Source organism: Salvelinus alpinus, chromosome 6, assembly GCF_045679555.1.
Source record: "Salvelinus alpinus chromosome 6, SLU_Salpinus.1, whole genome shotgun sequence".
In the NCBI taxonomy this organism is placed as follows: domain Eukaryota; kingdom Metazoa; phylum Chordata; class Actinopteri; order Salmoniformes; family Salmonidae; genus Salvelinus; species Salvelinus alpinus.
In genome coordinates, this window is record NC_092091.1 from 72,893,303 (window position 1) to 72,916,479 (window position 23,177).

The window sequence follows — 23,177 nt, forward strand, 5'->3', positions numbered from 1 at the left end:
CTCTTGGTCCACGTCTATGGGCTGTCTGTCTCTTAGTATGCTGCTGTTCCCAAAACTCCTGTTGGAAAGTCTGTTTCTGCTTTGCCAAATAGGTCCTGGAAATAATAAGGGAGGTAAAAAAAATAAAAAAATAATAACTACACTACATGGCCAAAAGAATGTGGACAACTGCTTGTCAAAACTCTCATTCAAAAGTAATGTGCATTAATATGGAGTTGGTACCCCTTTGCTGCTATAACAGCCTCCACTCTTCTGGGAAAGCTTTTCACTGGATGTTGGAACATTGCTGTGGGGACTTGCTTCCATTCAGCCACAAGAGCATTCGTGAAGTCGGGAACTGAAGTTGGGCGATTAGGCCTGGCTCGCAGTCGGCGTTCCAATTCATCCTAAAGGTGTTCGATGGGGTTGAGGTCAGGGCTCTGTGCAGGCCAGTCAAGTTCTTCCACACCGATCTCGACAAACCATTTCTGTATGGACCTCGCTTTGTGCATGGGGGCATTGTCATGCTGAAACAGGAAAGGGCCTTCCCAAAACTGTTGCCAGAAAATTGGAAGCACAGAATTGTCTAGAACGTAATTGTATGCTGTAGTATTAAGATCTCCCTTCACTGTAACTAAGAGGCCTCGGCAAAACCAGCCCCAGACCATTATTCCTCCTCCACCAAACTTTACAGTCGGCACTATGCATTGGGGCAGGTAGCGTTCTCCTGGCATCCGCCAAACCCAGATTCGTCCGTCGGACTGCCAGATGGTGAAGAGTGTTTCATCACTCCAGAGAACGCGTTTCCTCTGCTTCAGAGTCTAATGGCGGTGAGCTTAACACCACTCCAGCCGATGCTTGGTATTGCACATGGTGATCTTAGGCTTGTGTGCGGCTGCTCGGGCCATGTAAACCCATTTCATGAAGCTCCCGACGAACAGTTTTGTGCTGATATATTGTCCAGAGGCAGTTTGGAACTCTGTAGTGAATGTTGCAACCGAGGACAGAATTTTTTTTATGCGCAATGCGACTTCAGCACTCGGCGGTCCCGTTCTTTGAGCTTGTGTGGCCTACCACTTCGCGGCTGAGCCGTTGTTACTCCTAGACGTTTCCACTTCACAATAACAGCACCTACAGTTGACCGGTGCAGCTCTAGCAGTGCAGAAATTTGACAAACTGACTTGTTGCCGAGGTGGTATCCTATGGAGGTGCCAAATTGAAAGTCATCGAGCTCTTCAGTACGTGCCATTCTACTACCAATGTTTGACTATGGAGATTGCATGGCTGTGTGCTCGACTCTATACACCTGTCAGCCACGGTGTGGCTGAAATTGCCGAATCCAATAATTTGAAGGAGTGTCCACATACACTATATATATATAAAAGTATGACAGTTTAATAAATTATGATCACTTTCCATATGCCCCCATCCATCAATGGTGTTTTTACAAAGAACATGGCAAACATAATACGTTCATGACGTGTGTAATGTGTCTTTAGAGCTAGAAGGATCCTAGCTGTGTTGACAGTACAAAGTAAGCATGATACGTCACATATGGAATGTCAATAATACTGCTGGGCCCTAACTGTATTGACAGTACATAAATCATGGATGTTTTATACTTGCTTTGAACTTTGTAAAACACAATTGATGGACGGGGTCAAATTGAAGATTAATGTAATTTAGCCTATGTGCACTGTCAAATTCATCATCATCACCAACCTGTCGTTGCCGTCTCTCGATTGTTGTGTCTGTTTAGCAGGCGTATTCCATGGAAGCGATTGTGGACGGACCCCTCTGAAAACTTTCTCTCAGCCCGAAACCTCGCGATCTGAAGTTCCATCAATTTCATATTCCTCCGTAGAAATTCGTTCTCCTTTTGGCTTTGGGAAATCTCCAGGTGTACAACCGCATAGCCATCGTCAACAACTTTGCAGATTTCGGCTACAGCCGCGTTGGCTAGCACCTCCATGATTGAGGCTATCTGCGCCTGGAAATCGACCACGGAACCCGACATTGTCCCCCGACGCTTTTGGTCCCTTTTCAATATGAAAACAGTCTTTGTGTTTTCTATATTATGATTCTCTACAGTTATCTAGCAATCTAGTAAAACAAATACAATCATATCAGAAGCTAAACATCGATAGATAGATAGCTTTTGATTGTAGCTAGCTTTATTTTCCTCGTCACCGTAATGTAATCATATGCTGGGCTGTAGAATTTAAAGTTTAACACTGCCACCTACTGTACAGGAGTGCTGCACAAGAATGTTGTACCTATGAAAGAAATATGTAATTTCGTGTAAACATTTCATTTTTTTCTGTACTTTGGATCATCACTGCACCAATACAAATTCATAAGGATGTTTAAAATCTTCACCTGTAATAACTTATCAGTCCACTCTGGACCAAGCATCAAGCCAGTTGAACTGAAAACACAACCACTACACAGAGGGTAGCGTTCCATGTGGAAACCTTCCAAACTGTTAACACATGGACCCAGTTTTAATATGAAAACCCCAGACGTGTGGAGCTTTTTCCCTTACAACCAGGGCCAGGAGTTTTTCCACACAACGTGCCTATCATTACTCCAAGTGGAGATGTGTGAATTAGCCCCTAGATGCTGATCTTAGGTCAGTTTTTATTTTATTTTCCACAACCAGTTAAGGTTAGGATTGGAGAAGAGGAAGCTGATCCTAGACCTGTACCTAGGGGAAACTTCGCCCTGGACCACTCAGGGCAGCCCAACGTCCTGTGGACGAGGTGGTCCTTCTTTATGTTGCCGGACTGGGTGAAGGAAACGGTTTCTCTCCGGTGTGCACCCTCTCATGCATCTTCAGCTGGTGGCTGTGGGAGGAGCCCTTGGAGCAGTGGCTGCACCGGAGCTGCCTATTGGCTGACGTTAGCTGTTGCGGCTGCTTTTCTATACATTTCGATGAAGAAGTGGAGCCTGTTGAAATTCAGGAAGGGGGCTTGCTTCCCTCTTTGGGGAACCTGGTGGAGAGTAACCCTTGGGGATGAAAAAGCGGTTTCGGGTGGACACTCCATTGAAATCTAGCAATTTGGACCTCGATCCTACAGTTGTCCCTTGCTCTGTTTTGAGCGTCAGGGGAACACTTCTCTGTCTGTCCAGACTCTATTGCCCCTCCGCATCCTCCTCTTTGACAGTAGATTTGGCCTGAAAAGAGGAGGGAGGAATTAAGTCGACGGGCATGAGCTCTACAAAACTCTCCAAACAAATACAGGTGTATTATTACTAAATCAAATCAAATTGTATTGGTTACATGCTCCAAATACAACAGGTGTAGACCTTACAGTGAAATGCTTACTTAAGAGCCCATTCCCAACAGTGCAGTTAAAAAGACAAATATTTGCAAAATAAAAAAGTAAATAGTAACACAATTAAAACAATAACGAGGCTATATACAAGGAGTACCATTACCGATTCAATGTTCCTGGGTTCGAGGTTGTTGAGGTAATACATTATAGTATGTACTTGTGGGTAGGGGTAAAAGTAACTAGGCTGTATTATTGATCAAATGAAGTTGTTCCTTTACTGACTCAACTCATGGACACAGAAAATCTGAAGCTTCTCTGTCCACAAAACATTTAAAACTAATATTGGTCTGCAGTAATTCCCTGTACTTTTAATAGGAAAATGTCCATTCCTTCCAACTCCCTGATTTAATTTGGAAGCAATGTGAGAATATACAGGTAACTGCCAAAATAAAGGAAACATCAACAACGTTTCTTAATATGGTGTTGGGCCTCCACAAGCCAGAACAGCTTCAATGCACCTCGACATAGATTCTACAAGTGTCTGGAACTCTACTGGAGGGATGCGACATTTCTTCCTCGAGAAATTCCATCATTTGGTGTTGTTGATGGTAGTGGAAAACACTCCAGAATCTCCCATAATTGTCTTTCGTGAACTAACACTCGCTCTTCACTTTTTCCCTCCTACTAGCGCCGACTTTGCTAATAGCTAAACATTTTTTTAAATGGACTTATTTTGTCTGTGATACGTGGTTGTCCGACCTAGCTATCTTAAGATGACTGCACTAACTGTAAATACAATCTCATTTTATTGGTCACATACACATATTTAGCAGATGTTTTTGCGGGTGTAATGGAATGCTTGTGTTCCTTGCTCCAACAGTCCAGTAGTATCTAACAATTCACAACAATACACACAAATCTAAAAGTTAAATAATGGAATTAAGAAATATTAGGACGAGCAATGTCGGAGTGGCATTGAGTAAAATACAGTAGAATACAGTATAGACATGCAGTATGTAAACATTAATAGTGGAACACTAGTCACTTTAATAAAGTGACCAGTGATTCCATGTCTATGTACATAGGGCAGTAGCCTCTAAGGTACAGGGTTCAGTAACCGGGTGGTAGCCGGCTAGTGATGGCTATTTAACAGCCTGATGGACTTGAGATAGAAGCTGTTTTTCGGTCTCTCGGTCGCAGCTTTGATGCACCTGTACTGACCTCGCCTTCTGGATGATAGCGGGGTGAACAGGCCGTGCCTCGGGTGGTTGATGCCCTTGATGATCTTTTTGGCCTTCCTGTGACATCAGGTGCTGTAGGTGTCCTGGAGGGCAGGCAGTGTGCCCCTAGTGATGCATTGGGCAGACCGCACCACTATCTGCAGAGCCCTGCGGTTGCGGGCGATGCAGTACCAGGCGGTGATACAGCCTGAGAGGATGCTTTCTATTGTGCATCTGTAAAAGTTTGAGGGGTTTAGGTGCCAATCCAAATTTCGTCAGCCTCCTGAGGTTTAAGAGGCGCTGTTGTGCCTTCTTCACTACACTGTCTGTGTAAGTGGACCATTTCAGATCGTCAGTGATGTGTACTCCGAGGAACCTGAAGCTTTGAACTTGAAACTTGAAGTGATGTGTACTCCGAGGTACCGTTGATGTGGATAAGGGCGTGCTCCCTCTGCTGTCTCCTGAAGTCCATGTTTTGTTGATGTTGAGGTTATTTTCCTGGCACCACTCCGCCAGGGCCCTCACCTCCTTCCTGTAGACTGTCTCATCATTGTTGGTAATCAGGCCTACTACTGCTGTGTCGTCTGCAAATTTGAAGATTGACCTTCGATGTGTGCGTGGCCACGCAGTCATGGGTGAACAGGGAGTACAGGAGGGGGCTGTGCACACACCCTTGTGGGGCCTCTGTGTTGAGGATCAGCGTAGTGGAGGTGTTGTTTCCTACCTCAGGAAGTCCAGGTCCCAGTTGCACAGGGAAGGGTGTTCAGGCCTAGGGCCCCGAGCTTAATGATGAGCTTAATTAATGGCTACTATGGTGTTGAAGGCTGAACTATATGTAACCGATGTGAAATGGCTAGCTAGTTAGCGCGGTGCGTGCTAATAGCGTTTCAATCGGTGACGTCACTCGCTCTGAGACCTTGAAGTAGTTGTTCACCTTGCTCTGCAAGGGCCGTGGCTTTTGTGGAGTGATGGGTAACGATGCTTCGAGGGTGGCTGTTGTCTATGTGTGCAGAGGGTCCCTGGTTCGAGCCCAGGTAGGGGCGAGGAGAGGGACGGAAGCTATACTGTTACATATAGTCAATGAACAACATTCTTACATAGGTATTCCTCTTGTCCGGATAGGGTAGTGTGCAGTGTGATGGCTATGGCGATTGCATTGTCTGTGGATCTATTGGGGCGGTATGCAAATTAAAGTGGGTCTAGGGTGTCAGGTAAGGTGGAGGTGATATGATCCTTAACTAGCCTCTCAAAGCACTTCATGATGACAAAAGTGAGTACTATGGGGCGCTAGTCTTTTAGTTCAGAAAGTAATTTTGTAAGTCACTCTGGATAAGAGCGTCTGCTAAGAGTAAAATGTAAATGTTCAATTGGGTTGAGATCTGGTAACTGAGAGGGCCATGGCATATGGGTTACATCGTTTTCAAGCTCATCAAACCATTCAGTGACCAATGGTAGCCAAAACAATGGCATTACCAGCATTTTTATGCATGACCCTAAGCATGATGGGATTTTAATTGCTTCATTGACTCAGGAATCATACCTGTGTGGAAGCACCTGCTTTCAATACACTTTGTATCCCTCATTTTGTATCCCTCACTCCCTCATTTATCCCTCAGTTTTTCTATTATTTTGGCAGTTACCTGTATATATAGGGTCAATATACACTCAGTGGCCAACTAGTACCAGGTCGGACCCCCTTTGCCACCACAACATCCTAAATTATTTTGGGACATGAAAACGTTGCTCAATTGGTATTGAGGGACCTAACACGTGCCTGGAAAATATTCCCCACACCCTTACACGACCAGTCTGTGCCGTTGACACCAGGCATGATGTGGCCATGGCCTCATGCTGTTTACACCAAATCCTGACTCTTCCATTAGCATGAAGCAGCAGGAACCAGGATCGCGTGACCATTGGAGCCGCTTCTTCTTGTTTTTAGTTGATAGGAGTGGAATCTGGTGTGGCTGCAATAGCCCATTCGTTACAAGGACCGCTGAGTTGTGCGTTTCGATATGCCGTTCTGCGCCATTATTTGCCTGTTTGTGGCCCACCCGTTAGCTTGCACGATTCTTGAAATTTTTCTTCGACCTCTCAGCAACACACTATCACACATACTGTACACTGCTGCTACTCAGTTTATTACCCATCCTGATTGCCTCGTCGCTTTTATCCCTACCTACATGCACATAGTACCTCAACTACCTCGTACCCCCGCACACTGACTCGGTGCCGGTACTCCTTGTATATAACCTCGTTATTGTCATTTTATTGAGTTACAATTTACAATTTTTATTTGGTAAACTTTTCTTACTTTTTAACTGTATTGTTGGGAAAGGGATCGTATTTCACGGTGAAGTCTACAACTGTTGTATTCGGCGCATGTGAAAAATACAATTTGATTTGAATATACAGTATACACTGAACAAAAATAAACGCAACATGCAACAATTTTTCACTGAGTTACAGTTCATAAGGAAATCAGTCAATTAAAAACAATTCATTAGGCCCTAATCTATGGATATGCATCTGTTGGTTACAGATACTGTACCTTAAAAAAATTGTAGAGGCTTGGATCAGAAAACCAGTCAGTATCTGGTGTGACATCTCCTTCACATAGAGTTGATCAGGCTGTTGATTGTGGCCTGTGGAATGTTGTCCCACTCCTCTTCAATGGCTGTGCTTAGTTGCTGGATATTGGAGGGAACAGGGACACGCTGTCGTACATGTCGATCCATCCCAAACATGCTTGTGAGTATGCAGGCTACGGAAGAACAGACATTTTCAGCTTTCAGGAATTGTATACAGATCCTTGTGACATGGGGCCGTGCATTATCATGCTGAAAGACGAGGTGATGGAGGTGGGTCTCAGGATCTCGTCACGGTATCTCTGTGCATTCAAATTGCCATCGACAAAAAAAATCAATTGTGTAATGATCATGCTGTTTAATCAGCTTCTTGATATGCCACACCTGTCAAGTAGATGGATTCTCTTGGCAAAAGAGAAATGCTCATTAACAGGGATGTAAACATTTGTGCACAACAGTTGAGAGAGAAGCTTTTTGTGCGTATGGAACATTTCTGGGATCTTTTATTTCAGTTCATGAAACATGGGACCAACAATTTACACGTTGCCTTTTTTTTGGTTCGGTATATTTAGGGTCAATGTGAGAATATTATTTACTGATTGAATTATACAAATTGATAAACAAAAACTGCAGGGGGTCTGCAAAAAAATAAATATATAATTATATATACACGTAAAAAGTGGAGAAAAGTGTATTTACAATGTTTATGAATATCATTAGCAAAAACAGAATAAACACATTTTGAATTAGAAAAGATAATATTTTATTTCTAAAGATGTCAACACATTTCCTAATATTGGGCAAATTACACTCACTGGAGCCAATTACACTGGCGTGTCTGACATAGGCTTTGAAAAAGCACCTACGAATAGGCTACCAGTGTGGCAAGTGCCACTGACTGCTAGTAAGTTCTTTACTTGAACATACATTTTTGCCAACACATGGCTAACCTTTGTTTAAATCAGCTAAATAGCTGCACTTAGCGAAAATGTGTTTGGCGTTAACTTTCTAGCCAGTAGGCCATGTTAGAGTTTAAACTTCTTCCAATTATAAAATGTGGGTATGTCAAAATACTGAATCTACTAAATCTATTCATAAAAAAAAAAAAAAGTTTACTACTTCTCCTTGCCATTATCATTCACCTGAAGATATGACAAGATGTGATTTTTTGGCTAACATATGATTGGTGGCCTGGGAGGGGGTCCCTGGGCAAGAAGAAAAGGTTGAAGTGTATGCAGCTAATGTAAATATGAACCACGTTGTGTATTATAAAACATAAGAGACCTGGGCTAACATCCTGAAGACATACAATGGATTGGGAAAGTATTCAGACCCCTTCACTTTTTCCACATTTTGTTACGTTACAGCCTTACTCTAAAACGGATGACAATCTTTTTTTCTCGTCAATCTACTCACAAAACTCCATAATGACAGAGACATTTTCACAAATGTATACAAATAAAACGTAAATACCTTATTTACATACAGTACCAGTCAAAAGTTTGGACACTCCTACTCATTCCCGATGGGGAATCCTGAGTGGCGCAGCGGTCTAAGGCACTGCATCTCAGTGCTAGACGCGTCATTACAGACCCTGGTTTGATTCCAGGCTGTATCACAACTGGACGGGATTGGGAGTCCCATAGGGCGGCGCACAACTAGCCCAGCGTCGTCCGGGTTAGGGTTTGGGGTAGGCCGTCAATATAAATAAGAATTTGTTCTTAGCTGACTTGCCTAGTTAAATAAATAAAAACAAAATTACAGGGTTTTTCTTTATTTGTTCTATTTTCTACATTGTAAAATAATAGTGAAGACATCAAAACTATGAAATAACACATATGGAATCATGTAGTAACCAAAAAAAGTGTTAAACAAATCAAAATATATTTTATATTTCAGATTCTTCAAAGTAGCCACCCTTTGCCTTGATGACAGCTTTGCACATGCTTGACATTCTTTCAACCAGCTTCATGAGGTAGTCACCTGGAATGCATTTCAATTAACAGGTGTGTTTTGTTAAATTATTTTGTGGAATTTCTTTCCTTCTTAATGCGTTTGAGCCAATCACTTGTGTAGTGACAAGGTAGGGGTGGTATACAGGAGATAGCCCTATTTGGTAAAATACCAAGTCCATATTAAGGCAAGAACAGCTCAAATAAGCAAAGGGAAACAACAGTCCATTACAGATGAAGGTCAGTGAATTCAGAAAATTTCAAGAACTTTTAAAGTTTCTTCAAGTGCAGTGGAAAAACCATCCAGCGCTATGATGAAACTGTCTCTCAAGAGGAACACCACAGGAAAGGAAGACCCAGAGTTACCTCTGCTGAAGAGGATAAGTTCATTAGAGTTACCAACCTCAGAAATTGCAGCCCAAATAAATGCTTCACAGAATTCAAGTAACAGACACATCTCAACATCAACTGTTCAGAGGAGACTGCGTGAATCAGTCCTTCATGGTCGAATTGCTGCAAAGAAACCACTACTAAAGGACACCAATGAGAAGAAGAGACTTGCTTGGACTGAGAAACATGAGCAATGGACATTAGACCGGTGGAAATATGTCCTTTGGTCTGATGAGTCCAAATTTGATGATCTCCGCATGTGTGGTTCCCACCGTGAAGCATGGAGGAGGAGGTGTGATGGTGCTATGCTGGTGACACTGTCTGATTTATTTAGAATTCAAGGCACACTTAACGAGCATGGCTACCACAGCATTCTGCAGCGATACGTCATCCCATCTGGCTTGCACTTAGTGGGACTATCATTTGTTTTTCAACAGGACAATGACCCAACACACCTCCAGGCTGTGTAAGGGCCATTTGACCAAGGAGAGTGATGGAGTGCTGCATCAGATGACCTGGCCCCAACAATCACCCGACCTCAAACCAATAAAGATTGTTTGGGATGAGTTGGACTACAGAGTGAAGGGAAAGCAGCCAACAAGTGCTCAGCATATGTGGGAACTCCTTCAAGACTGTTGAAAAAGCATTCCAGGTGAAGCTGTTAGAGAATGCCAAGTGGTGGCTACTTTGAAGAATCTCAAATATAAAATATATTTTGAATTGTTTAACACTTTTTTTGGTTACTACATGATTCCATACGTGTTATTTCATAGTTTTGTTGTTTGCACTGTTATTCTACAATGTAGAAAATAGTAAAAATTAAGAAAAACCCTTGAATGAGTAGGTGTGTCCAAACTTTTGACTGGTACTGTAAGTATTCAGACCCTTTGCTATGAGACTCGAAATTGAGCTCAGGTGCATCTGTTTCCATTGATGATCCTTGAGATGTTTCTACAACTTGATTGGAGTCCACCTGTGGTGAGTTCAATTGCTTGGACATGATTTGGAAAGGCATACACCTGTCTATATAAAGGTCACAAAGTTCACAGTGAATGTCAGATCAAAAACCAAGCCATAACGTCGAAATTGTCCGTAGACCTCCGAGAAAGGTTTGTGTTGAGGCACAAATCTGGGGAAGGCTACCAAAACATTTCTGCAGCATTGAAGTTCCCCAGGAACACAGTGGCCTCCATCATTCTTAAATGGAAGAAGTTTGGAAGCACCAAGATTCTTCCTAGAGCTGGCCGCCCCATGCCAAATTGAGCAATCGGGGGAAAAGGGCCTTGGTCAGGGAGGGGACCAAGAACCCGATGGTCACTCTGAAAGAGCTCCAGAGTTCCTCGGTGGAGATGGGAGAACTTTCCAGAAGGACAACCATCTTTTCAGCACTCCACAAATCAGGCCCTTTATGGTAGAGTGGCCAGATGGAAGCTACTCCTCAGTAAAAGGCACATGACAGCCCGTTTGGAGTTTGCCAAAAGGCAACTAATGAACTCTCAGACCATGAGAAACAAGATTCTCTGGTCTGATGAAACCAAAATTGAACTCTTTGGACTGAATGCCAAGCGTCCTATCTGGAGGAAACCAGGCACCGCTCATCACTATGGTGAAGCATGGTGGTGGCAGCATCATGCTGTGGGGATGTTTTTCAGTGGCAGTGACTGGGAGACTAGTCAGGGTTGAGGGAAAGATGAACGGAACGAAGTAGAGAAAGATCCTTGATGAAATCCTGCTCCAGAGCACTTAGGACATTACTGGGGCGAAGGTTCACCTTCCAACAGGACAATGACACTAAGCACACAGCCAAGACAACGCAGGAGTGGCTTCGGGACAAGTCACAATGTCCTTGAGTAGCCCAGCTAGAGCCCGGACTTGAACCCGATCAAACATCTCTGGAGAAACCTGAAAATAGCTGTGAAGCGACGCTCCCCATCCAACTTGACAGAGCTTGAGAGGATCTGCAGAGAAGAATGGGAGAAACTCCCCAAGTTTGTAGCGTCATACCCAAGAATACTTAGACTGTAATCGCTGCTAAAGATGCATCAACAAAGTACAGAGTAAAGGGTCTGAATACTTATGTAAATGTAATATTTCCCGTTTTTATTTATTTAATAAATATATATATACACACACACACACTTGCAAAAATGTATAACCTGTTTTTGCATTGTCATTATGGGGTAGTGTGTATAGATAGAATACTTCACGAATGCACTGTAGAACAAACCAAGTTTGAACTCATGATATTAATATAACAGCTTTTTTCAATAGGAATCTCTTGCTTCTGTCCAATTTCTCAATGATGAAGCTTCTGATGTCTTTTCAGATTGCTGGAGTGGGAGAACCTGCGTCCGCAATGTGCACAACTGAAGGGCTTCTCTCCAGTGTGGACGTTCAGGTGCATTTGGAGATCGGTGCGGGACATAAAGCTCTTCTCACACAAGTTGCAGGCGAACGCCCGCTTTCTGGTGTGGATGACCGCGTGCTGACGCAAGTCACTCTCGTGGACAAACTTCTGATGGCAGCTCAGGCAACCGTACAATCGCTCTATGGTGTCAGGTCTAACGTGTGTGGCAAGATTACTCGAGTGAGACGAAGTTGTGGCGCTTTGTCTAAAATGGCCGACAGGAAGTGAGGTATGAGCTGGTTGTTGAACTCCTCTTCCTGGCATTTCAGAGTGTCTATGGAGGCTTGCCATCGTAGGTGCGTTCCTCTCAAACACTCCCTCTCCCTGCGTATTTCCAGTCCCATTGACCTGTGTAGTAGTAGCTGTACCCACCTGACCCCACTCAAAATCTCTATCTACCTGCTGCCCACTGGATACAGAGTCAATCACTATCACGTGTTCTGATGAGGAATGGAATGACTTGGGGGGAAACCTGAGGTTTTCTAACCCTACACCTCTCATTTCTATGTCTGAGCTAGTTTGTGTTTCTGGGCCCAATGGGCCACTCCCTAGGTCCATTACTTTAGTGTGAGCAGCAGAGGCGCCATCATCAGTCACTACTACCTCTCTGCACACCTGGTTTAAAGAATCTCTTAGGAGATTGAGGCCCCCATACATGTCACACTTTGTGTCCAGACTCGGTCTCTCTGCTCTGGGTTCAAATCCTGTGTACTGCTGGAGTCCCTGGTTCACATTCCCTGTTTCTGACTGGAAGACGACGTCAGATCCACTGACCTCCATAGCGGTGTTGTTGTAGTTGTTGTTGCCTCTGGGGCCACTGGACTGGAAGGCGGGGTCCTCTGTGGTGGCTGCAGCCAGTTGGGTGGTTAGCTCTCTGCTGCTCTCCACTGTTCTGGCTGGGTGGCTGATCCTAGAGTCCTGGTCATCTGCTTCTCCCTCCACCTTGATGATGAGCAGGTCTGGTTCCCCTTCCTCTGTCTCTGCTGACTGCTGATGGGGTTAAGTAGGAGAGATGAGTGAGTGAGACAGAGCATACACTATCTGCTGAATGGAGATATGGGCATGACATGGGATTTAGTGAAATTCATAGTAGTCTCGTTGTTATTGTGTTATAATCAGTGCTGTAGTGGAGGGTAAACTCCACCTTTTGTATTTTGGACAAAAACCTTCATAAAGACATTGGATAGAAGTAAATTATTCCACTAATACAAATATAACTGCACATATATCTTAAGACTGTTTTCATGAATTTTATTATATACTCTTTAATCCAATTCAAAAACAGCAAGGGACGTGATCCAGGAAGTAGACAGGATTTTCATAGCGTATTGCTATAAAACGAACTGACATAATGCTAATCCATAGCTTTTCTCCATAGGAATCTCTTGCTTCTGTGTCACTTCTCAATGATGAAGCTTCTGATGTCTTTTCAGATTGCTGGAGTGGGAGAACCTGCGGCCGCAATGTGCACAACTGAAGGGCTTCTCCCCAGTGTGGACGTTCTGGTGAACTTGGAGATGGCTGGCGCACACAAAGCTCTTCTCACACAAGGTGCAGGAGAACGTCCGCATTCTGGTGTGGATGACCGCGTGCCGCCGTAAGTCACTCTCGTGGACAAACTTCTTATGGCAGCTTGGGCAACCATACGGTCGTTCTACGGTGCCAGGTGTAACATCTGTGGCGAGAATACTGGAGTGAGAGGAAGTTGCGGCGCTTAGTCTAAAATGGCAATCAGGAAGTGAGGTATGAGTTGGTTGTTGAGCTCCTCTTCCTGGTATTTCAGAGTGTCTATGGAGGCTTGCCAACGAACACCAACTATCTTTGTTGGCCTCAACTGCATTTCCTGTGCCAAGATGCATGCCTGTATTTATCTCTGAGGGCCGGAAGCTGGGTGAAACCAATTGCGTTGTGTTGTCTCTCATCGATTCGGGGTGATTCATTGGTGCGTTTCTGTTAAACACTCCCACTCCCTGCCTATTTCCAGTCCCATTAACCTGTGGTGCAGTAGCTGTACCCACCTGACCCCACTCGAAACCTCTATCTACCTGCTGCCCACTGGACACAGAGTCAATCACTATCACATGTTCTGATGAGGAATGGAACGACTTGGGGGAAAACCTGTGGTTTTCTAATCCTACACTTCTCATTTCCATGGCCGAGCTAGTCTGTGTTTCTGGGCCATTCCCTAGGTCCATAACTTTAGTGTGAGCAGCAGAGGTATCATCATCAGTCACTACTACCTCTCTCCACACCTGGTTTAAAGAATCTCTTAGGAGATTGAGGCCCCCGTACATGTCACACTTAGTGTCCAGACTCGGTCTCTCTGCTTTGGGTTCAAATCCTGTGTACTGCTGTGGTCCCTGGTACACATTCCCTGTTTCTGATTGGAGGAGGACGGCGTCAGATCCACTGACCTCCATAGCGGTGTTGTTGTAGTCGTTGCCTCTGGGACCTCTGGGCTGGAAGGCGGGGTCCTCTGTGGTGGCTGCAGTCAGTTGGGTGGTTGGCTCTCTGCTGCCCTCCACTGTTCTGGCTGGTTGTCTGGACCTAGATTTCTGGTCATCTGCTTCTCCCTCATCCTTGATGATCAGCAGGTCTGGTTCCCCTTCCTCTGTCTCTGCTGACTGCTGATGGGATTAAGTGGGAGAGATGAGTGAGTGAGACAGAGCATCCACTATCTACTGAATGGAGATATGGGCATGACATGGGATTTAGTGAAATTCATAGTAGTTGTCTTGTTGTTATTGTGTTAGAATGTGCTGGCATACACATCTATACAGACATGACCTCATTCCCAGGCAAAACGTTCTGGTGTGCGAGACTAAAATAGGCATAAGTCTGTGACAGTCTAAAATCGGCTGTTAAAATTGGAACTTACCTCATCACTTGTAGCATCCATATGCTTTGATGGAGAGACATCCTCTTGGTCCACGTCTATGGGCTGTCTGTCTCTTAGTATGCTGCTGTTCCCAAAACTCCTGTTGGAAAGTCTGTTTCTGCTTTGCCAAGTAGGTCCTGGAAATAAAGAGGAGGTAAAAATCATAAAAAATCATAACTATGATGTTACCTAAATTATGATCATCTTCCATATGCCCCCATCAATGGTGTTTTTACAAAGAACAAAGGAAGCATAATACGTTCATGACGTGTTATAATGTGTCTATAGAGCTACAAGGATCCTAGCTGTGTTGACAGTACAAAGTAAGCATGACATACACTGAGTCTACAAAACATTTACAACACCTGTTCTAATCTATTTCTGCGTTCATATTTCAGAACAGAGATTATTTAGACTTTAAGGATAGTGAAGAAAAAAAATCATGCTGTGAGGAAAAATAGAGCCACTCTACAAATTAGTACTACCACATACACAGTGGGGAACAATGGGCCTTCAAGAAGGGCTAAGGATTTCTAAAATAATTATTATAATAATTATATTATTTTCAATAATGTTGATTCTAGGATGTTCTTTGTGTACACGGTCAAATTCATCATCACCAACCTGTCGTTGCCGTCTCTCGATTGTTGTGTCTGTTTAGGAGGCGTATTCCATGGAAGCGATTTTGGACGGACCCATCTGAAAATTTTGTTCTCTCAGACCGAAACCTGGTGATCTGAAGTTCCATCAATTTCATTTTCCTCCGGAGAAATTCGTTCTCCTTGTGGCTTTGGGACATCTTTAGGTGTACAACCGCATAGCCATCGTCAACAACTTTGCAGATTTCAGCTACAGCCGCGTTGGCTAGCACCTCCATGATTGAGGCTATCTGCGCCTGGAACTCGACCACGGAACCCGACATTGTGCCCCGACGTTTTTGGTCCCTTTTCAATATGAAAACAGTCTTTGCGTTTTCTATAATATTATAATAATCTACAGTTATCTAGTTTGCTATTAAAATAAAGTTAATCCTATCAGAAACGAAACATCGCTAGCTTTGTTTGTAGCCGGTGATTCTTTCCTTTTCCTCCTCATTATGCTGGACTGTGGAATTAAAGTTTAACACCGCCACCTACTGTACAGGAGTTCTCCATCACAACAACGTTGTAGCCAAGTAACAAAAAAACTAGGCTTGTGGCCCCAAAAATGTTGGAGACACCCCTACCCGAGCTATTACAAAACACATGTTTTTTCCACATCTATAATGGATGTCATTTATTAAAATGGGTGATTATGTAAAAATATTTTACTGAAGAAGTGGTTAATTGATAGATATTGTGACAAAACGCCCTAAACTAAGAAAAGTGCACAATAATGCCTGGCTTGAAGTGGCATTTCCACATAACCATATGTAACCCAATATATGCTGTCTGCCCCACATACACAGGCAAACAGCATCAGGATATCTTAATGTATCTTGGAAATATTAGACCTGTAAACACAGATACAATAGGTGGAAATATCAAGTATTAATATTTATGATGAATGTACACCTTACTTTTTGGTAGCTGAATAATAGACAACTTCCCAAGTCATTGCTCTCATCCAGCGCTGTTTGGTCCTGCTTGATAAAAATACATAGTTCCACGTTTTTGTTGTTGTCGTGGCTATTGTAATCGGCTCTAAAGAAAACAAGTGGGCTTAGACATCGAAATTAAACATTTTGGGTCCAAGGTTCCTTGAAGGATTTTGTATCTTTTGCCCCTACTCATGTAATTAAACCACAGATTATTTTTGGGGGCACCCTAGATTTGACCTCAAATCCAATATGGTATCCAAAATCCAATATAGGTGCAATAATATCATTTGATGGTGGTTAATGTATGAATTAAGGAAATTTGATTTTTTTTTTTTGAATTATGTAAAACACTTTACCCATAAAGACTGTTTTGGTGTAAATCTATTTTATTCTGATTCCAATATGTCCAACATGATTCACACACCTTTGCCTGCTTATAGTGAGGTCCAAAGGTATCTGGACAGTGAACATGTTTTGTTGTTCTTATGGCTCTGTACTCCAGCACATTGAATTTGAAATGATACAATGACTATGAGGTTAATTTACAGACTGTAAACTTTACAGGAAAGACTCATCAATTTTGAATGTTATATTGTTTTTGTGTGAGCGATGTTCTATCGATACCAGGGGTCATGCGTTTTCATGTGTATAGGAGCTATTGCCGTTCAAGAAGGTAGAAAGTTGGCCGGTATGATGTACCATTGCGATAAAACCACTCTCACTACACTGGAAATGAAGAGAAATACGACTTTTTGATCGCAAAAAAAGTCTGGGATTCGTGTCAGATTTCAATACTTGACAATGTCAAGATAGAAGACAACCTATCAAATGAACCATTGATCATATTTGTGCGATATTCATACCTTCATCAAACTTGTGACTCTACTTGTTGGATGCATTTGCAGTTTGTTTTGGTTGTTTTTCAGATTATTTTGTACCCAATAGAAATCAAATCAAATTGTATTTGTCACATGCGCCGAATACAACAGGTGTAGTAGACATTACCGTGAAATGCTTACTTACAGCCCTTAACCAACAATGCAGAATTTATTTTAAAGTAAGTAAGAAAATATTTGTACAAAATAAATAAATTAAAGAAAAAAAGTAACACAATAAAATAACGATGCTATATACAGGGGCGTACAGGCACAGAGTCAATGTGCGGGGGTACAGTTTAGTCAAGGTAATATGTACATGTAGTTAGGGGTAAAGTGACTATGCATAGATAAACAGCAAGTAGCAGCAGTGTAAAAAAGGGTGTCAATGCAAATTGTCTGGGTAGCCGTTTGATTAACAGTTTAGCAGTCTAATGGCTTGAGGGTAGAAGCTGTGAATGGTACATAATGTATTGTGTCATTTTGGAGTCACTTTTATTGTAAATAATGATGAGTGAGAGTTTTCGGCATAAAAATAATAAATATGAGCAAAGTGCTGGAGTACAGAGCCAAAACAACAACAAAATGTGTCACTGTCCAAATACTTTTGGACCCAACTGTATATCAAATGACAGCGTTTTCATGAATTTGATTATTTAATCTTGAAACCCATAAAAAAAAATGCAAGGTACATGATCCAGGAAGTAGGCAGGACTTTCATAGAGTATTGCAATAACCAAACTGACATAATTCTAATCCATAGCTTTTTTTCCATAGGAATCTCTTGATTCTGTGTCACTTCTCAATGATGAAGCTTCTGATGTCTATTCAGATTGCTGGAGTGAGAGAACCTGCGTCCGCACTGTGCACAACTGAAGGGCTTCTCTCCAGTGTGGACGTTCTGGTGCACTTGGAGCTTGCTGGGGGACACAAAGCTCTTCTCACACAACGTGCAGGCGAACGCTCGCTTTCTGGTGTGGATGATCATGTGATGCCGTAAGTCGCTCTCGTGGAGAAACTTTTTATGGCAGCTCGGGCAACCGTACGGTCGTTCTACAGTGCCAGGTCTAAAGTGTGTGGCGAAATTACTGGAGTGACAGGAAGTTGTGGCGCTTGGTCTAAAATGGCAATCAGGAAGTGAGGTATGAGCTGGTTGTTGACCTCCTCTTCCTGGTATTTCAGAGGGTCTATGGAAGCTTGCCAATGAACACCAACTATCTTTGTTGGCCTCACTTGCATGTCCTGTGTCAAAATGCATGCCTGTATTTTTCTCTGTAGGGTGGAAACCGGGTGCTACCAATAGCGTTGTGTTGTCTCTCATTGAATCGGGGTGAACGGGGTGAATCATTGGTGCATTTCTGTTAAACCCTCCTACTCCCTGCTTATTTCCAGTCCCATTGACCTGTTGTGTAGTAGCTGTACCCACCTGACCCCACTCGAAACCTCTATCTACCTGCTGCCCACTGGATACAGAGTCAATCACTATCACATGTTCTGATGAGGAATGGAACGACTTGGGGAGAAACCTGTGGTTTTCTAACCCTACACTTCTCATTTCCATGGCAGAGCTAGTCTGTGTTTCTGGGCCCACTGGGCCACTCCCTAGGTCCATTACTTTAGTGTGAGCAGCAGAGGTATCATCGTTAGTCGCTACTGCCTCTCTCCACACCTGGTTTAAAGAATCTCTTAGGAGAGTGAGGTCCCCGTTCATGTCACACTTTGTGTCCAGACTCTGTCTCTCTGCTCTGGGTTCAAGTCCTGTGTGCTGCTGGGGTCCCTGGTTCACATTCCCTGTTTCTGACTGGAGGAGGACGGCATCAGATCCACTGACCTCCATAGCGGTGTTGTTGTAGTTGTTGTTGCCTCTGGGGCCACTGGACTGGAAGGCGGGGTCCTCTGTGGTGGCTGCAGCCAGTTGGGTGGTTAGTTCTCTGCTGCCCTCCACTGTTCTGGCTGGGTGGCTGATCCTAGAGTCCTGGTCATCTGCTTCTCCCTCGTCCTTGATGATCAGCAGGTCTGGTTCCCCTTCCTCTGTCTCTGCTGACTGCTGATGGGGTTAAGTGGGAGAGATGAGTGAGTGAGACAGAGCATACACTATCTACTGAATGGAGATATGGTCATGACATGGGATTTAGTGAAATTCATAGTAGTTGCCTTGTTATTGTGTTATAATCTGTGGAGTACTGGAGGGTAAACTCCACCTTTTGTATTTTGCTTAAACCTTCATAAAATACATTGGCTAGAAGTAAATTAATCCACTAATACAAATATAATTAAGCAATAAGCCCTGGGGGGGTGTGGTATGTGGCCAATATACCACGGCTAATGGCTGTTCTTACCACGACGCAACGCAGAGTAACTAGACACAGCCCTTAGCCATGGTATATTGGCCATATATCACAAACCCCTGAGGTGCCTTATTGCTATTATAAGTTACCAACATAATTAGAGCAGTAAAAATAAATATGTTTTATCATACCCGTGGTATACGAATTGATATACCAAGGCTGTCAGCCAATCAGCATTTAGGGCTCGAACCACCCAGTTTATAACTTGAGATATATCTTAAATGAACGCGTTTTCATGAATTTGATATTATAACTCTTGAATCCCCATTCAAAAACAGCGAGGGACATGATCCAGGAAGTAGGCAGGACTTTCAAAGCAGTCTTATTTGTCACATGCGTCGAATACAACGGGTGAAGACTTCACCTTGAAATGCTTACTTACGAGCCCTTCCCAATGATGAATTAAAAAAAAAATATATATAATAATAATGTAAATACAAAACAAATAATAAAAATAGCATATTGCTATAACCTAACTGACATAAAGCTAATCCATAGTTTTTTTCCCATAGGAATCTCTTGCTTCTGTGTCTAGGGCTGGCACAATTACCGTATAACCCTGTAACCGATGGTTATGGATGAAGACCGTCATAACCGTTTTTATACAGTACCAGGTTTGGACACACCTACTCATTCGAGGGTTTTTCTTTATTTTTACTATTTTCTACATTGTAGAATAATAGTGAAGACATCAAAAGTATGAAATAACACTTTTTTTTCAAGTCAAAATATATTTGATATTTATCAAAAGTAGCCACCCTTTGCCTTGATGACAGCTTTGCACACTCTTGGCATTCTCTCAAACAGCTTCATGAGGTAGTCACCTGGAATGCATTTCAATTGACAGGTGTGCCTTGTTAAAAGTTCATTTGTGGAATTTCTTTCCTTCTTAATGCGTTTGAGCCAATCAGTTGTGTTGTAACAAGGTAGGGGTGGTATACAGAAGATAGCCCTATTTGGTAAAAGACCAAATCCGTATTATGGCAAGAACAGCTCAAATAAGCAAAGAGAAACGACAGTCCATCATTACTTTAAGACATGAAGGTCAGTCAATCAGGAAAATGTCAAGAACTTTGAAAGTGCAGTCACAAAAATGAAATGCCATAGAATAGGAAGACCCAGAGTTACCTCTGCTGAAGAGGATAAGTTCATTAGAGTTACCAGCCTCAGAAGAGCTTCAGAGTTCAAGTAACAGACACATCTCAACATCAACTGTTCAGAGGAGACTGCGTGAAATCAGGCCTTCGTGGTCCAATTGCTGCAAAGAAACCACTACTAAAGGACACCAATAAAAGAAGAGACTTGCTTGGACCGAGAAACATGAGCAATGAACATTAGACGGGTGGAAATCTGTCTCTTGGTCTGATGAGTCCAAATTTGATGATCTCTGCATGTGTGGTTCCCACCGTGAAGCATGGAGGAGGAGGTGTGATGGTGCTTTGCTGGTGAAACGGTCTGTGATTTATTTAGAATTCAAGGCACACTTAACCAGCATGGCTACCATAGCATTTTGCAGCTATACGCCATCCCATCTGGCTTGCGCTTAGTGGGACTATCATTTGTTTTTCAACAGGACAATGACCCAACACACCTCCAGGCTGTGTAAGGGCCATTTGACCAAGAAGGAGAGTGATGGAGTGCTGCATCAGATGACCTGGCCCCCACAATCACCTGACCTAAACCCAATAAAGATGGTTTAGGATGAGTTGGACTGCAGAGTGAAGGGAAAGCAGCCAACAAGTGCTCAGCATATGTGGGAACTCCTTCAAGACTGTTGAAAAAGCATTCCAGGTGAAGATGTTTGAGAGAATGCCAAGTGTGCACTGCTGTCATCAAGGCAAAAGGTGGCTACTTTGAAGAATCTCAAATATAAAATATATTTTGATTTGTTGAACACATTGATTACTACATGATTCCATGTGTTATTTCATAGTTTTGATGTCTACACTATTATTCTACAATGTAGAAAATAGTCAAATAAAGAAAAATCCTTGAATGAGTAGATGTGTCCAAACTTTTGACTGGTACTGTATATAATAATGATATTTCTGGGGGGAACAAACAGCTGACTGAAAACGGGAAGGCCGGGTATTTGTGTGGTTGAGTCAGTTTCTGCTATAGGTTTAGGTATTAGAATACACAAATGGACATGAAAAGGTCTTAAGACAGTATAAAAGGTTAGCCATTTTGTTCAGGGAGCTGGTCAACCATGGTCAGCCAGTGTGCTGCGATGAGATATTGTGTAAAATAATGAATTTGAAGATTAACTGCACAGTATGTTTATTAGCTAGCCAGCGAGTTTAAGTGTAATGATTTCCAATAATTGTTCAAATTAACTGCCAATATGCCAACATTCCATACAAAAAATGCAGCCAATCCACAGCCATACACTGGCTGAAAACAGTTGATGATAGGTCTTATACAAGTTGTAAATGCAACAAGTACTGATATTCTATCATATTATAACATTCATAGCTTTCCAAGAAAACAAACATTGAGACATTTATGGTGTGTTTATATATATTTTGGAGGCTATTTAAACAGAAAGTGTATAAACTGTATTTATAATTACATGACAATACTTTAGGTTAACAATCATTATATTTCTGATATATAACATGCCTTACTTTTATAATTCATAAGTAAAAGCAGGAAATGCATCACCTCTGCCTCTACTGCCATCTGTTCCAATTAGACCGGATTAGATTTCTCCCTGACCACATTGGCTGCCATTCTCACGCCATTCTATAACTGAGTGTTTATGACATAGCCCCTCTAGTAATTTAATAGGATCTCCATGGTTTCTGCTGAAACATGGACTCTCCAACGTGATGAAACTGTGTTGCTCCTTGCTGAAACAAGTCAGGAGCTGAGGAGAAAATTTGCGTCTTTTGAAATTCAAACAGTTATAACCAACTACCGTCATCCAAAAATCCTTGACAGTAACGGCCCTATCTGTGTCAGTTCTCAAAGCTTCTGATGTCTTTTCAGATGCTGGGGTGGGAGAACCTGCGCCCGCACTGTGCACAACTGAAGGGCTTCTCCCCAGTGTGGACGTTCTGGTGCATTTGGAGATGGCTGGCGCACAAAAAAACGATTCTCACACAAGGTACAGGAGAACGTCCGCTTTCTGGTGTGGATGACCGCGTGCCGCCGCAAGTCACTCTCTTGGACAAACTTCTTATGGTATGTTGGGCAACCATACGGTCGTTTTACGTTGCCAGGTCTAATATCTGTGGCAAGATTACTCGAGTGAGAGGAAGTGGTGGAGCTTGGTCTAAAATGGCTGACAGGAAGTGAGGTATGAGCTGGTTGTTGAGCTCCTCTTCCTGGTATTTCAGAATGTCTACGGAAGCTTAGAAACTAGCTTTGTTGGCCTCACCTACATTTCCTGTGTCAAGATGGGTGGCTGTATTTAAAGAACCTCTTAAGGCGTCTGCATGCTTCCCAGTCGAAAACAGTTCGGTGGAGATCGTGCATATATTGTGATCACATTATGTGACAATTTTGTTCGTTTTGGACTTCCGCAAGTTTTTTTTTTTCAGCTTTTGGGGTACAGAATTTTTTTTCTGGAGGCATGCTGAAGATCAGAGCGGAAGTCTTCAAGCCCCTTCGTTGGTGAATGGTCAACAGTAGGGATTCTTCAATAAAGTAATTGTTGTCATTCAAGAGACGACTCGTTT

At 42.8% G+C, this 23,177-nt stretch overlaps 1 protein-coding gene across 13 annotated transcripts in view; it reads right to left on the reverse strand.

Annotated features, from left to right (window-relative positions):
- The window catches only part of LOC139579288 (uncharacterized), a 53,478-nt gene that overhangs the window by 12,036 nt on the left and 18,265 nt on the right, over window positions 1-23,177 (reverse strand). For 11 of the 13 annotated variants that reach the window (XM_071407830.1, XM_071407828.1, XM_071407826.1 and 8 more), the window contains 3 exons: window positions 18,978-19,193; window positions 14,229-14,441; window positions 12,589-12,804 (listed from right to left, as the gene is read on the reverse strand). In XM_071407830.1, the coding sequence (XP_071263931.1) occupies window positions 12,589-12,804; window positions 14,229-14,441; window positions 18,978-19,193 (645 nt within the window). The remainder of the gene's footprint in view (window positions 1-12,588; window positions 12,805-14,228; window positions 14,442-18,977; window positions 19,194-23,177) is intronic. The other 2 variants (XM_071407824.1, XM_071407825.1) reach the window with 2 other exon arrangements.